The sequence below is a fragment of the Athene noctua genome, chromosome 2 (genome assembly GCF_965140245.1).
Source record: "Athene noctua chromosome 2, bAthNoc1.hap1.1, whole genome shotgun sequence".
In the NCBI taxonomy this organism is placed as follows: domain Eukaryota; kingdom Metazoa; phylum Chordata; class Aves; order Strigiformes; family Strigidae; genus Athene; species Athene noctua.
In genome coordinates, this window is record NC_134038.1 from 168,099,018 (window position 1) to 168,115,642 (window position 16,625).

The following is a 16,625-nucleotide window of genomic DNA, read 5'->3' on the forward strand; positions in this document are numbered from 1 at the left end:
CCTTCCTCCTTGTCCACTGTGTCATATTAAAGGGTGATCGGCTTACACATGCTCCAGTATAAATTCCTTAAGCTTTGTAACGCTGTGGCTATATATAAAGCCCTACGTTGAAAACTGAAGTACACAGACAGCTGCAATAGTAGCAAGCATTTCACATTCCCAGTGTGCTGACAGTCTGTAAGCGAGAGATCTGTAAGCCCTGCTTTGGGTAAGTTTCTTTACCAGGGGCTCAGATATAGATATATTCATATATATATATATATATAAAAAAGAAGGATTGGGAAAAAAAAAAAAAGAAGCAGTTACTCTTCACCATGGGTTTGCCTTTTGATCAAGCAGAAGAACTGCGTCTCTACCAGCAAACTCTCCTCCAGGATGGACTCAAAGACATGTTGGACCACAATAAGTTTCTAGACTGTGTCTTAAAAGTCAAGGGGAAGGAGTTTCCCTGCCACCGACTGGTGCTGGCAGCTTGCAGCCCGTATTTTCGAGCTATGTTCCTCTCGGATATGGAAGAGAGCAAGAAGAGGGAGGTCAGTTTGGAGGATGTTGATCCGGATGTCATGGGCAAGATCCTTCATTATATCTACACCTCTGAGCTGGAGATCACAGAGCAGAATGTGCAGGACATCTTCTCTGTGGCCAACATGTTCCAGATCCCCTCCATCTTCACCGTCTGTGTGTCCTTCTTGCAGAAGCGACTCTGCCTCAGCAACTGCTTGGCTATCTTCAGGCTGGGCTTGATGCTGGATTGTGCCCGGCTGGCTGTGGCAGCTCGGGATTTCATTTGCGATCGTTTTGCACTGGTGTCTCGGGATGAGGAGTTCTACCAGCTCTCCCCCGATGAGCTTATTGCGGTCATCTCCAGTGACTCCCTCAATATCGAGAAAGAGGAGACCGTCTTTGAAGTAGTGATGAGGTGGGTGGGGACCAAGGACCATGAGAGCCGGCAGAAGGCCTTACCTGTCATCTTCGAAAGCATCCGCTTCCGTCTCATGCCTAACGACTACATCAAGGACCATGTGGAGAAGCACGCCATGGTGAAGTCCAGCCCAGAGCTGCTCAAGAAACTGCAGATGGTGAAGGATGCCCAAAACGGTAAATTCACTGTGGTGAAGAAGAAGAAAGTGAAGAAAAGCAGTGAAAAGCAAGTGAAAGACAATGTTGTCAATGGAGCCGTAGATGAGGAGGAAGACACAGAGGAGAATGCTCTCCCAGGGATCTTAAATGACACAATGCGCTTTGGGATGTTCCTCCAGGACCTTATTTTCATGGTGAGTGACAGTGGAGCAGTGGCCTATGATCCCAATGCCAATGAGTGCTATTGTGCCTCCCTGTCTACTCAAATCCCAAAGAACCATATCAGTCTGGTGACCAAAGAGAATCAGATCTTCATTGTTGGAGGACTATACTACAATGAGGACATCAAAGAGGATCCCATGAGTTCCTACTTCCTACAGGTACTTGATTTATCTTTCTTTTTTTTTCTCTGACCACTTCAGAGCATCACCACCCTTTAGCTTCCATGTGATGCCAGTAATATTCATTGTTATGGGATGCTAGAATGAAAGTTGTAAATGAAGGTGAAACATCTGAGTTGCTTTACTAGAGATTCTTCTCCCTATATATTTAAGGCAGATCCCACTAAAGGGGGTGTGTGGGGGTGGGTGTGTGTGTCTGGTAATTGAGGAAGGAGGCTTGAAGAAGTAGGAATAAGCCTTTTTGATCCAAATCCTGAAGAGGGGACCACTTTGAACAATGCATTTGGTCCACCCCTGGCGGTTAGTGACATCAGGTCTGGGTTCCACTTTACAGCCTTCAAGTTGCCTGGTTATAGACCCCCAGAAAAATGCAAGGGTGACTCTGCCAGGTGCCAACAAAGCAACAGCAACAGCTACAGCCCCAGAGCAAACACCCCAAGGACACAGGGTACATCCCTACCTACCAAGACGTGCCCCATTTCTAGTGCTGTTGTTGCCCCTGGAAGTGTGCTAGTTCCCTCTCAGAGTCTCTGCCTTGGCCATTTCCATCATGTGTGGGGGAAACCACAGTGTGACATCCTTTGGGATACTCCACAAGAAAAGTGGCTGTTCTAACTCAGCAGTGATGAAAGTTGTGATGGGATTGAGCTGTGTGCAGACTGTAACCCCCTGTGTGCGGGCTGTAACCCAAGAACACCTTCCCTGTGGACAGCTAACACAAGGCACCTACCCCTCCTGATGACCCTGCAGGAATCCGGTAAATCCTCTGTTCTTCCCCCCATAGCCAGAAATCCTTATGTTCTTACCCCATGGCTCACATGTCTTCTGGGAAGAAACAGTAACATGCCCAGGCAGAAAGGATAAAGGGTAGTTCCCAAGCTGAGACATGAAGCCTTGATCCCTCCCTTGCCTCACTGAACGGGTAGGGCTGTACATCTGCATCATGTGTGCAGGGACCATGCTTGTCCTCACAAGGGCAAGCGTCGGGCTTTGGTGTCTATGAAGCCCACGTGAAGCCCATGAAAGGAGAAGTCAGCAGGAAGAAACCGCAGCTCTAGAAAGCAGGATGGAGGGGGAAAGCAGTGGGAGTGCCGGTGGGAGTGTGCTGTTTGAGATATAACCATTCTCACTGGACAGCGGATGACAACATCAGATGTGGCCAGCATCATCATTTACCTGTGCAGAGGAGGTAGATGGGCTGCTTTGTATTCAGCTGAAACCTATATCTAAAAGTCCACCCTGTCCTGGGCTGTTTCAGCATGACTGCAAGTAAGCAGGTCCAGGGAAGAGCTGCTTTTTTTTTTTTTTTTTTCCCATGTGATCGTACACTTGTGAGACTACATCTGGATGCTGTGTCCAGTCTGGGAGACGTTGAGGTGCTGAGATGAGTCTAACAGCGGCCACCAAGATGGTCAGGGCGGGAGAATGGGAGGTACAAGGAGAGACAACTGGGTCTGATCAGCCTGGAGAAGGGGAAGGGAAGATCTCTTTGGTGTCTAATAGTTCCCTAATAGGAGGGGACCAGAAGAGGGATCCAGACTCTTCCTGGATTTGCCCAAAGGTGGGACAAGAAGCAATGGCTGGAGTTGCAGTAAAGGAAATTTCAGTTAGCTGTGAGGAAAACCTTCCCAGCAGAGGTGGTGGAGTACTGGAGCAGGGGTCCAGAGAGGTCACGAAACATCCGTGCTTGGAGACATTTAATATGTGACTGAACAAAGCCCTGGCAACCCGTTCTAACTCCAAAGCTACACCTGCTTGAGCATGAGGGCTGGATGAAACACCTGTAGAGATCCCTTCAACCTTAATTATTCTGTGATTTTAAGCTGTAAACAGCAAGATTTTTATATTTAGCTCCCAATTTGCCACTGACCTGGTAGCAAATGCCTTGGGCATTCTGTGGCCATTTTTAGTTCCTTCCCCACAAGAAGGGGACAGTGGTCCTTTCACAGCTCGCTGTAGCACTTGTGCATGGGACGTGCAGACAAGTCCCAGGACTGGAAGGTGCCATCATTTTTCAAAGGTGTAATTTATTGTCATCAGTGCCATTATATAGCTCATGGTTTCTGTATGAGTAAGAGTCTTTTGAGCCTTTTTTCATCTGAAACTTCACACAGATTAAGACAGGCAGCTGTAAGATGGACCCTTGAATCACCATGTCAGTGCAGCAGCATCTTATACTTCTGACTCCATTTCTGGCCTCCCTGATTCATTTTGCTGAAGCCAGGAGAGTTAGGTTAGGGATAGTTTAGACTTAAGGACAGGCACCAAAATATAAAATTGCTGATAAATCCTAGAGGCCTTGCAAATTTTGTCAGAAACAAAATTATTCCATTGATATTTCAGATGGAAAAGGGTATCCTTTACTTGTCATTTCTAAGAGCTATGACTTGAATGCTGAATCCATCAAGAATCAGGAACTATCCTGGTGACTGAGCTGCTCGGGTTTGCACTATAAATAACACATATGTGGACCACATCTTACAAAGAGGCAATAAGGACAGGCACCTATCTGAGGCCGAGTCTTTGGAGGCAACTCAGCAAGCTGAAGCTTTTTTTCCCTAGACCATAGCAAACAGTGCTTCAGGCAATGCTGCATCACAGCTTCATCTTGCAGAGGCCCACCAAACTGGCTGGAAGACCTCACTCCCTCCTCTGCTACCAAACTACATTAAAAATTTTTGCCCCAGTTTACAGTTTCCATCAAGACATTGTGCCCAGAGACCCCCCCCCCAGCCTCATAATATTTCACATCCTTTTTCTGGTGGGAGACGAGACAATGCCTTGATCTACAGATATCCAAGAATCTGCAAGGATTTGGCCCTCTGATCTAGTAGCACTGTATGGATCAGTTTCCCCAACTATCAGATGGATCTGGTACACTTTGGTCAGAAAGAAGAGCTCTGGTCTTTGCTGTACCGTCTCAATTGTGTCGTACTGCATTGGGTAGATAGGTATTGTGTAAATAGCCTTTGTGCAGATGGACACATCATCCCATGAGCTCTCTGAGGTGATAAAGGACAACATCAGTGTCTTGAGGAACACGATAACTTATCATTTGCCAGAGAGAGGAACTGGTGGAAAAAGAAGGGGCTCAGAGGAGTGAGATGTGTAGCCAACACTGCCAACACCATGCTGTTATCTGGCAGAGATGGAAACAAATACAGGACAAAATACTGTGGAGTGTGCTACTTCTGAAGAAGCTCAGGCAAAATTTCCAATATTAAAGTGCTTCAGCTCCTTCAGCCCCAGGAACTATCCATTCTAGGTCCAACATGGGACTTTCTTATCCAAAGACAACCAAGCTTGTTCCAAGTCAAGGTTTTGGTGCATAGAGTAGAACATGTTCATGCTGGTGCATCTCTGTTCTTATGCCTTGCTATAAAACATATGTCATATGACAGATGACTTGGGTTTGCACTAAGATCTCCCGTCCTGCACCAGATGGTTGAGGCACAGGCAGAAACTAGTATTGCAGAAAGTGCCTACTGGGGTGACCAAGCTGCACGTGGGAATGGACTTTGCCCTCAGCCTCTAGACCCTGATTTTTGCTAAGCAATGGACTGGGTGAGCACACACTAATGTCTATGTGTTTCCTTTCAGTACGACCATCTGGATGCAGACTGGCTGGGGATGCCCCCTCTGCCCTCCCCTCGCTGCCTCTTTGGCCTAGGAGAGGCGGAAAACTCTATTTTTGTGGTTGGAGGGAAAGAACTGAAAGAGGGAGAGAAGACCTTGGATTCTGTCCTGTGCTACGACCGGCTGTAAGTGTTCACACATGAGTGCGGGATGGGAGGTGGTTTACAGGAGAAGGTGAAGCAGCTGCCGCGCAAAATGACTCCAGTTCTCCAGGGGCTAAAAGGAGACAGGGCTTAAACTCGGTATCTAGATGCTGGGACCACTGGGACTGTCTGAAGCTGTACCCTGGAGCTCTAAGCTGTCTGTCTCCAGTTGCTTCGTTTATTGTAATTGAACCTCCCAGAGATAGAAGACTTAACGGGGATATTATGTTATCGGGGACTGATCTTAGTAGAAGCTCATGTGAGACCTGTACAGAGGAGCAAAAGTTTTTCCTTCTTCTCTTGTCTATTGATTGGAGATTCAGTGGCATTCACTGTGGTCTCACCAGGAATGGCTTTGAACAGGAAAGTTTGTTTTGAAAATATTCAGATGTGGCACTGAATGGCCCATCCTGATTGATATCAGGCTTAATATTTGATTATTTTTGTACAGTGGGCTCTGATCCATGTTAGGTCATGAGCTTTATTAAAAGGCACCATCCTGTTCTGCTCATAGGAGACAGAAACATCCAGAGACTGCTGCTCTCTTCCCCAACGAGGCAGAGCGGTAGGCGTTAACAAGCCTATGCTTGCTCTATATTTAGATGTGTGTGCTTCAAAGTCTGTTTTATAGGCAGAGATTTGAAACCAGTTTCATTCTGAGAGAATGGGGCATTTATCTGCCCCTGCAGACTCTGGGAAAGAATGTGTCTGCCCCCACTAAGTGCTCAGGGGGTGATCTGAATACCGATTTGAAGCTGGTAGAGATGTGATCATCACCACTTATATTTCTAGTATTATTTAGGTCAAGATTTCAACTGTAATAACCCTGAAGAGGGCAAACTGCGGGTCTATGGGATCAAATCAGAGAGCAACTCAGCTCTTAGGTATAATAAAGTGCATGTCTTGGGGGCTACATCCTACATGTATGAAAGCCAGGGATGAGGCTAAGCTCCATGGACATGAACAGACACTACTTGAGAAACTGGTCAGCCCTATCTGAGTACTAGTTTTGGGTTTCCAAAGCCTTATAGCTACATCTTCTGCTCAGCTGTCCCAGAGGTAGCTCAGAGGCATCAACACAGCCCTGCACTGCAAAATGGGACATACCCACTGCAAAATGTGGACATACCGTGGGTCCTTGCTGAGTGCTGGCCAACCAAGGCACTTCAAAGTGGAAAGCAACGGCCAAAAGTAATTTGTCCTCAGGATCTTGCAGCCGCAAGTCTTATTGGCTTTAATTTTATTTTTTTTTTTCCATTATGTAAAAATCTGTCTCATTTGTGTCCAGTTGGTAATGCTTATAAATGAGGTGATGTCCTGGGAGAAGTGGGAGTGTGTATCCACAAAGCCCAAAAGTAGGGGATGCTGCAGAAAATAATTAATATTAGCATAAACTTTCTGCATGTTTTATTTTCCCCTTTGATTGACGATCACAGAATTTACTAGATGAGCCCCATCTCATTGAAAACCTCGTATTTTTGAGACTGAGTCAGGATTTGTGCTCACCTCTAGGTCTGTAATGTGCCATGTACTCTAGGCCTCACCCAGCAAGCTACAAATCACTTTGCTTCCCATCTTTCTCTGATCCAGGTCCTTCAAGTGGGGTGAAGCTGATTCCCTTCCCTATGCCGTCTACGGCCACGCGGTGGTATCGCACAAGGATCTCATCTATGTCATCGGTGGCAAAGGAAGCGACAAGTAAGTGAAAAAGACAAATTCAGGAAGTCATCCCCCAAACTAGTGGGAGTGCAGAGCATGAGCTGATACCTCCCCAACCTGGATGCTGTGTGTTAAGGAGGGTTGGATGGGGTGTGAGACGTGGATCCTTCCCTCTCAGCTCACCTCTGTGACTGCAGCCCTTCCCCAGCCCATAGGAGTCCGACAGGAACATCAGGGAGATGGCACTGTCCTTGCAGGAGAGGGAACAAACGTATCATCCCCTTTGCTCACAATAAATATAAGTCGCACAGACTGGGAGATGCACTGAAGAGCAGGAAGTCCCTTCACATTCAGGGTCTCCCATCTTAGACTTTTTGTGGACCAGCATGGTCCTAGTAGTTAAATCCAGATGGGTATTTGCAATAGGAGTGAAAAACCTCATCAAACCTGAACCCTACCCTGCCCTCCTGCAGGAGACGGGCTCAGAAGCCTCTCTCCGGGAGCATTGCAGCAATTGCTTTGCAAAGCAGAAGTGTGACTGTTTGCAGAGCAAACATGCCATAATCCAGCAAAGATAGGTCCTGCTCTGAAAGGATTATGGTCTGAAAAGTGTCAGTGTGCATACATTCACACATCTTAGGACGTTCCTGATGGTATTTTGCAGTGTCAAGTTGGATCAGGAGCACTGAAACACTCTGACGGCTGTGTGTCAGGTCCTGAGGGGCAGTTTGCTACGTGGACCCACATCCAGCTGTGTGAACACAATGCTGAGCTTTTAGAACTCCTGAAGTAGACACAGCAGGAGGGGATATGTTATATACACAAATGATGTACTCAGACATGGGCACCCTTGGGTGCACACTCAAGCAAAGGCACTCATGCTGATGTGAAAGAGCAAAATCCCTTCTGGAGACCCCACGTTCTTCCCAGCAGACATCCCTGAACTCCTGCAGCACAAATCTGCTCCTCGACAAGCGATCAAGGCTCCTTTTCTCTCTCATATTTCTCTAGGAAGTGCCTGAAGAAGATGTGTATCTACGACCCATCCAAGTTTGAGTGGAAAGAGATGGCTCCCATGAAAACTTCCCGCTCCTTGTTTGGAGCCACTGTGCACAAGGACAAAATCTATGTGGCAGCTGGTGTGACTGACTCCGGCTTGACCAACTCAGTGGAAGTCTATGACATTGCCACCAACAAGTACGTACCTGAGCATACCTTCACAGAATGACAGAATCATCTAGGTTGGAAATGACCTTGAAGATCATCTAGTCCAGCCATTAACCTAGCACTGACAGTTCCCAACCCCACCAGATCCCTCAGCGCTGGGTCAACCCAACTCTTCATCCCCTCCAGGGATGGGGACTCCCCCCCTGCCCTGGGCAGCCCATTCCAACGCCCAACAGCCCCTTCTGCACAGAAATCCTTCCTCAGAGCCAGCCTGACCCTGCCCTGGCGCAGCTTGAGGCAGCTACAGGTGTACATTAAGCAACTTCCAGCCATTCTGGAGTTTGCTTGCAAATCCCAATACCAGTTCCTCCCAGCCTGTATTTCTCAGACAGGTGGACATCACCAATGACACTGCAGTTGGGCTGTGGATCATCTCAGGCTCACCTTCAAAGAAGTTTTCACCAATGGGTGCAGTCCTTGGGTTCCCTGCAGGGCTATAGCTTCATCTTGACAGCTTCACCCAAGGCTCTTTGACTTTGGGTAGGCCTTGCAGCTGCAGTCCGACCGCTGGGACCTGCGGGTCTATGCCAGGTGTGCTTCATAGCTCATCTACTCAATGAAAAAGGAAGTTGAATTATGGTGATGGAAACAGATATTTCTAACAACAGTCAATGTATGATCCCATCCCATGTAGTCCTTCCTACACAAGTTAAACTGTCACTAGTTAATTCAGCTGTTGGCTCCTGACTCGAGGCCAACCTCAGCATGGGGGTAGGCAGGGTCCCCTAACATGTCCCCTCTCTTGACACGGCAGGTGGGACACCTTCACTGAGTTCCCGCAGGAGCGCAGCTCTGTCAGCCTGGTGAGCTTGGCTGGGGTGCTCTACCTGCTCGGAGGGTTCGCCACGGTGGAGACAGAGTCGGGAGAGCTGGTGCCAACGGAGCTGAATGATGTTTGGAGGTGACGGTCTTCCCCAGGGCTGTCCAAGGGAGCATGGGAGGGATATTAGTGAAAGCCACTGTGGGAACAGATAGTTTCTGTCTTTCTTGATGCCTTCAGTATGAGATGGATGTTGTTACCCAAGCACAAGGCTGCAGGCTCGTTGCAGGGTCTCTGGTGAGAAGTCTGCCCTGTGCTGTGCTAGAGGGCACATTAGGTGATTCAGTGACCTCTCCCAGCTTCACATAGCAATGTACGAGGGAAAATCTACTCCTTTAGCTTTGTTGTTGCATTGACATTTTGCCCAGAGCTGGTTCCAAACCTCCCCTTTGGCATGAAGCAGTATTTGTGCAATGCATCCTCTCCCTGGGAAAAGCCAATGCTTGGGCTGGAAATCAGCTAAGTCTCACATGTGAGCGGAGAAGAAAATAGAAAGCACTTTCTGATATGGCTGCTAACATAACGTTAGCTGCTCCCGTCCTTCACATCTGTGGCTCTAGAGCACCCTCAGCAGGCATCTGCTGGCCTTCACCATGGATGCTCAGTCTTGGTGCCATCAGCCTGCTTCCCAATGGAAAAATACACCCTCCCCTGCGAGACCACATGCTGATAGGCATGTCGCCTAGCCTGGCACTGCAAATCAGAGCTGAAAGTCCCCATGCAGCTTCGACAGATATCTTGTGGCTGAATAATGTCTGTGGGACATCACACGATGTGTCAAGGGCTCCCACCACTATGGAGAGCAGCTGAAGGGAGAGAAGTCACCTTCCTCACTGTAACTGTCTGTCTCTCCCCAGATATGATGAAGAGCAGAAGAAGTGGGAAGGGGTCCTCCGGGAGATCCAGTATGCCTCTGGTGCCACTTTCCTTCCTGTGCGCCTCAACATTTTGCGCCTAACGAAGATGTAGCAAGGCGTGATTTATTTTCTTTCCATGGGAATCTGGGGCAAGGAGGGATGGGGAGAGGTGAGGCCATGAACAGAGATGTGGCATCTGGATACTGTGTAGGACATTGCATCTGTGATTGGTACCTTTCTACTTCATCAAATGAGAGAGGGGAAAATTATCTTGAAGCCCTGTGGGAACTTGAAGATGCTTACAAGATAATGAGAGAATGGATTGGGAGCCTGCAAGGAGCTGGGGTAGACTAAGCATGGAGCAATGAGTTGTTCCAGTCTCAGTAGGCAATACAAAAAGATCTTACAATTGTTTCGCTTCTTCCTCCATGTTTTTTTCCATCTTCTGCACTGCTGTTGAATCTCTCTAACCAACAGTGGAGGCAGCAAGTGGATCCCAAGGGACTAAGCTGACATTCCCCAGGAAAGGTAGCTGTGAGCACGGTGCTAGAGCACATCTTGGAGAGGAAAAGGAAGGGTCAAAGTCAAGTGGTACAGGAGAGACCTGGGGAGGACCCCGATGAGTTCCTGAGTGATGAGGGTTGTTGGGATGAAACAATTAAAAGAGCATGTGAGCATGGTCAGCAGAAAGAAAAGAGAATAGTTTTAGTTCTTTGCCTCCACCTTGACTTTGGAGTGAAGAGAGGCCAGGAACTAAGGTCTGCAGGAGGGGAAGAGTCACGTAAGTAATAGGGTAGGAAAGGTGAGAGAGATGGGCAGGGGAGGCCATGTGCACTCACCTCTGGCCTTTCAATCACAGATCACAATGTCCTCACCCATGGGTGGACAAGTGCTGTTTTTCAGGGAAAGGTTTTCTATTGATGCTGTTTCTCTTATTTTTAATGTTCTGACCTTTTTTTTAAAGAGTATTCTAGTTTGCTAAGTACATGGAGAGTTCAGATGTGTCTGGCTCAAAGAGAGCTTCCTACTGAGGAAAAATGCACTTTTTTTTTTTTTTTTTAATGTTATCCATAATGATGTTTTGATAGAAATATGACTCTACTGGCAGCAGGACAAAGATCTGCTAGAGCAAAAATCTCCTGATGACCACACCATCTGACCAGTGGCTTATTTAAAAATAAATTAGGGTATTTCAAAAGAAATCCCTTGTGTTTGTGTGTTGATAGAGCTGTAACTGAATGTCCACAGCAACCAAACAGAAGGACCAAGCAAAAGTTGTAATGAACATACACACAGCAAACCAGCTCCATGGAGAGCCCTATCAGAGCCCCAGCTTTTATTCTTCTTATTTTCCCCCATTTGGGAGCTGAAACTTTAGCATTATATCCTTACAGCCATTCTCCATAGATATGAGGACTAGAAGCTTACCTAGAAGGAAGCCGGATGCTTACATGATCTCATCATACCATGAACGGGGGTGATGATAATAATTAAAAAAACCAAATAAAAACCTTGCAAAATAATAACTTCAAAGTGGCATGAAAATTATAGTATCAAAAATCGTATCTGGCTGCTTCGTCTAACTCAAAATGCAGTCGCGGAGAAACTAAAACATGTTTGGAAGGAAAGGCAATTTGTCATGAGTAAAGGAACCAGAGTCTTGTCCTGGTTTCATTTTTAAAGATTTAAAAAGTTACAGGATAATCTCCTTAGAGGACAATCATATCAGAAAGGCAATGAAATGTTTTCACCAAAAAAAAAAAAAAAAAAATCCAAGGTGACTGGCTGTCACAAGGCAGCTTAAAAAAAAAAAAGCAACAAAAACCTTTGAAACAATCAAATGTGTGAAAAATGCACTGAAAAAAAAAAAAATATCACCTTCTACCAGGGTCTGCAGAAATTCCTTTGGATGAGTCCCAAGATAATTGAAGATGAATCTACGGAATATAAACTAGCTTGTGGCAGAAAAGAAAAATGAAGAAGAAAAATAATCCATGCATAGGGTAACAATTTTTACAAGCCATTTATTGTGGTGGCAGGATACCACTTCCTGCCTGGGACTGGACACCAACACTTTTGCTTCAGCTCTTCTTGCCCAACACAGAATGGAAAGCTGTTGATACTTGGTGCTAAGAGAGGGTTAATCCCCATCCACCCACTGCCACATTGCTTGGCTCTCCTGGGCCCTCTGAAGTCAACGGGGTATGTTGCTGAGCCTCGATGAGTTGTTATGGCATGGTCGCTCGAAAACAGCTTGAGAAGTGGCGATTAAAACTGGTCCCCATCCTTGGTCACTCACCTCACAATTGTCCATTGGGAATAGAGTTAGTGGGAGCTTAGCGCTCCCACGTGGTTCACATTCATTATAAAGCTGTGGGAGAGGCCACTGCTAGCACAGGGCAAGAAATCATAAAAGGAAAAAAAAAGCTGTTGTATAAAAGGATCCAGAAAAAGCTTGAAATATCCCATTGCTTGAACAATGAGGGCCAAATCTCAGTGTGTGCAAGCCAGGGTTGGTCCAAAGCAGGCAGCAAAATTGTACATCGCCAAGTGACAGTCTGACCCAGAGATGTTCACCACCACATCACCAAGAGGCTGCTTCAGTCCAAAGGCAATCACAGATAAGAAATAGAGCATAAATACTCAGAGGAGCATCGCCCCTTGCTGCTGTCCAGCATTTATCCTGGCTCAGATGCACACAGCTCCAGCAGGACAGGTATATCCTCCAGGCAATGCCAGCGGCAAAGGAGTAGGTACATCCCAAGGGTGAGGAGAAATAACCTATTCTTCCATTAGCTTCCCAACATCAGTGCTGATGTTAGCTGGCGAGGTTCTCATGGCTCCATTTTAAATCAATAAAGGCACCGGGTGCTTTTGGATGGGCTCCTTAGTTTTTCCACTGCCTGTAGAGGAGCTCAGGGAGCCCCAGCTCATAGCTCACAGAAACTTCATGGAGACAGTAGCACCCAGGCACTCAGCCCTCACCCCCTCTAAAATCCCCAGAGATGTAAGTCCTGAGCCCCTTCCTCTCTCCACTTATCAACCTGCCCTGAAAAGATATGGTTTTGTTGGCCCCACAACAGTCTAGTTGTCTCACACATGCACACAGCTCCCATCAAACCCAACACAAGGTCTATATATATGAAGCAATGGCAGTGGTCAACATGCCACAGGAAGCCCATCCTGCCGGGCTCTGACGTCTCACGCAATTGCCTGACAAGAGCCTTTTAAAGAAAAAAAAAAAAACAAACAAAACAACCAACCAACCACAAAATTAAGGTAACAAAGAAAGTGGTAGAGCTTCAGGTTTTCTTTTATAAAAGACAAATCATTTATTGATTCAGTCCTTCCACTTGCAACCTCTTTGGTAACAGTCATAACACTTCCAGACTGGGAGAACGCAGTGGAAAGGCCCAGTTCTGACCTCTCGCCACTTTCAGAGCTCAGTGACCCTGACGTGCCTTGGTGAGAGGCCAAAAGCAGGTTTCAAAGCACAGCCAAGGACTTGGCTTCTAGGGACAACCCAAACCAGCCTACCATGACTCATCTTGCTCGTGGGTGGCCCAGAAAGCAGCCTCAGCACCCCCAGGCAGAAGATGGCTTGGGATGGGGATGCATGTTGAGCCCTTGGTGTCAAGGCTGACTGTGAGCTGTGCCCTGGAAGGCAGCTTTGATGAGCCTCTCGGGACCACCCAGACGTTGGCCAATGGGGTCGTCAACGAAGCAAGACTCGCCCGTTCCTGTGGTAGGCAATGACTTGCCCCAGTTGGCCCCACGCTGATGGACTAACCCAACCATCTCAGCCTCCCCCTCATCACATCATCCCAAAGAGAGTAACTGCTGTACTTGGAGTTAAAGATGTTAAAGATAAACATATACTGATTACACATGGTCATAAAAAAAAAAAAAAAAGTAATAATAATACATTTCCTAGAACATTACTTAAGATGCTTCTGAAAAGCATCCAAGCTTCCCCTCCCCACCTTCCCTTATCTATACAGAATAAAGTGCTTCATTTATTTTGTTCACACTAGTAGAGCCACCGATACACTCTTAACTTGGCATGATTGGGCAACTGATACTGAATGCCGTAAAATACAGAGCCAAACACCAGACCTAGTTTTGAGGCAAGTGTTTGGGGTTTCATTAATTTCCTTCAAGTTCCATGCTACTGAGGTTGTTCTTACTCTTATTCTTTTCCTTTTTTATAATTATTATTTTCTTCCTTTGCAAGTTCGACCCAACTCCTGTCATGGTCACGTGTCACTAGGCAGAACTGCGTGTGGGGAAGCTCACTCCGTCCGTGTGAACAAAGGGCTTCTGTCCGTCCATCCTTCCCTCTTGACTTCTGGCAAACCAAGAGTTTAATCAGTGGAGTTGTCTAGCAGCGGATGCTCGTCTCTATTGCACTGTCGCAGCCGTTCCCATCCACCGGCCGTCCATCCATCATCACCTTCCCACCGCGCTGGGGTTATGGCTGTGGTCCGAAAGGCCAGCACTGCCTCATGGGCATTCTGAGGCTAACTGGTCTGTGCTACCAGGCTCCTGGGATATATAAACCAAAAATGACCCTCCCCATGTGACCCCCTCCCTCCCCAGAGTTCAAATGATGGGGGGAAAAAAATTCAAACCCGGACAGGTCTGGGGTTAGGTGCATGGGCAGACTTGTCAGCCGAACATGGTGTTGTGGCATATTCACAAACTGGGTAATGGAAATCAAGCCCCTCTCCACCCTCGCTGTCTGTTGAAGAAGGGATGCGAGAGATTAAGGTGCAAGAGTTTAAAAAAAAAAAAAAATTAAAATAAAACATAAAAAGCTTGAAAACAACGGACCCAACTCCCCCGCCTCCTGCCCCGTCTAACCCAAAGGGTGCCAACAGGGCTGACTGGGATAGATGCAGGACAAGACACTGTGGGAGCAACTTGTTTGAACTCCTAGTACATTAATGAAAACCAGACATGAAGAGACACGTTGGGGCTGAGTGTAGACAAAAGGGCTGGAGGCCGTATAGGACACCTGGGAACTGCCCAGGCCTTAAGAGAGGGGAGAGAGCAACAGGGATCTGGTTCTCCAAAGTGCTGTGTGCATGGTCACATCTCAACGTCTCCAAGTGGCTCTACGAGCACGCTCTCAAAGGGGATTGGATGCAGCTGGGATCAGTCACTGGGCTTTCCGCTGGGCTTCTAGCCTCAACGAGGTGCTCTCATCTCACAGTGACGTCCAAGTGAGACAGGTCCTCACTGGGATAGGATGAACTGGGACAGGGACAGGGAAAGCCATCTCCAGGTGAGCAGTACAAAGGAGCACACGTTGGCATGGGTGTTTACTTGTGGGGAGAAGTCTACCAGCCAGCCAGGCTGATGGGCTCCATCACAGAAGACCATACAGGCAAGGTGAGGCCTCCTTGGGGTAGAGTGCTCCCATTCCATCTCAAAGCCAAGTGTGAGGGGAAAGAAGCACAAGGGAGCCCAAGGGGACGGGATCTAGGAGGCAGCGGAGGAGGAGACAGCATGGACCACTCTACTGTGGCCCTCCAACACCTACAAGGTGCTGCTCTAAAGCAATCGTCTTCCAGTCTGGGTTGTGGTCCCTTAAGAAAGCCAATGGCCCCAAGATCTGAGTGCCCACATTCCTCATGGATCTGTGTTTGAGAAGGCTTTGTGCCATCCCAATAAGCTCCGGGTCATGGAGGAAGGAGGGCAGAGAAGCCTTTGGTACCCATTTCAGACAGTCAATGTGGCAGGGCAGCTCTGCCACAGCATCCTCCTTTTGCTCAAGGCAGATGGAGATGAGGGTGAACTCATTGGTACTGATGGCAGTACTGGGGGTCCACAGGACCCCAGCCAACACAAGGATAAAAGCAATTTGTTGCTCCAACATGCTAACACCCACAAGAGTAGACAGCTTTCCAGAGATGACAGGCACAGGAGGCAACACTCAGCAGGAGAGGACACCAGTCACCCAACCCACCACACCTCAAAGAGCACTCAGGAGAACAGCAGATGCTCCCCTGTCCTGTCCCTATTAGGCTAATGCTCCTGCATGTCCCTGGTCAGCAAAGCCCCTGAGCACATGGCTGAACCCTCCCATCTCTGTAGGGACAGCCTCAAAGCTGCCCAAGTGCTTTGCTGATTTGGTCCAGGAGATGAAGCACCAAGACTTCTTGCAAAGCCAGATACAGTTCACTGTCCCCAGCACCCTGCTAAGACCCAGAACAAGGTGCAAATGAGAAAGGGCTCCTGAAGCCTGCTCAATGTCCCCTCTTCCTGCCTACCAGCAGCCCTGCTCACCACCCTCTCCATGACCTGACCCACATCCGCACACATCCACAGCGCCAGCCTTAGGAGCAAGGCATCAGCCGCAATGCACCCCACCCCTTGGGTGGCACATCTCTGCCTGTGCCGGATGCTCTGCAGCCCCTGCAGCAGCCCCAGCTCTCCCCGGCCCCGAAAGGGACACTTTCCCATGCAGGAAGACCACACAGCCATGGCGAGGCATGACACCCCAGGGCAGAGCACAGCAGTGAGACCCAGCTTAGAGCCCAGTGTCCCACAAAAAGGTACGAGCAAAGCCTTCCTCTTCTCCCCCGCCAGCATGAAGCCAGCCTGAATTAAGTGAAACCAAAGACCAACTCAACTTCAACAGGTACAATGGGGCCAGAGAAGCGCTAACCAACCCCACCGGGCATCACCAGACCAATCACAGCCCTCACTGGTCCCTGCAGGCCAGGGCAGGACAACTGCTGCCAGCCTCACAGGGAGAGGCAAAGCTTGGGAGAGCGATGTGGGCAACACGTTCGAG

At 48.0% G+C, this 16,625-nt stretch overlaps 1 protein-coding gene across 2 annotated transcripts; it reads left to right on the plus strand.

Moving 5' to 3' along the window:
• Positions 1–164: 164 nt before the first annotated feature.
• KLHL40 (kelch like family member 40) lies at positions 165–14,164 on the plus strand. 2 transcript variants are annotated; one of them, XM_074901098.1, is made up of 7 exons: positions 165–1,460; positions 5,082–5,242; positions 6,851–6,958; positions 7,931–8,116; positions 8,901–9,047; positions 9,824–9,939; positions 14,058–14,164. In XM_074901098.1, the coding sequence occupies exons 1-6, from the start codon at positions 315–317 to the stop codon at positions 9,933–9,935; spliced, it is 1,860 nt and encodes a 619-aa protein (XP_074757199.1). In that variant the 5' UTR covers positions 165–314; the 3' UTR covers positions 9,936–9,939; positions 14,058–14,164. The 2 variants fall into 2 exon arrangements, with proteins under 2 accessions (XP_074757199.1, XP_074757198.1); XM_074901097.1 differs by lacking the exon at positions 14,058–14,164 and having other exon boundaries at positions 9,824–11,567.
• Positions 14,165–16,625: the final 2,461 nt, after the last annotated feature.

Coding starts and splice junctions, on each gene's coding strand:
- KLHL40 (XM_074901098.1), top strand. CDS start 315: ATGGGTTTGCCTTTTGATCAAGCAGAAGAACTGCGTCTCTACCAGCAA. Junction 5,243..6,850: donor GTCCTGTGCTACGACCGGCT/GTAAGTGTTCAC, acceptor TCTCTGATCCAG/GTCCTTCAAGTGGGGTGAAG. Junction 9,048..9,823: donor GAGCTGAATGATGTTTGGAG/GTGACGGTCTTC, acceptor GTCTCTCCCCAG/ATATGATGAAGAGCAGAAGA.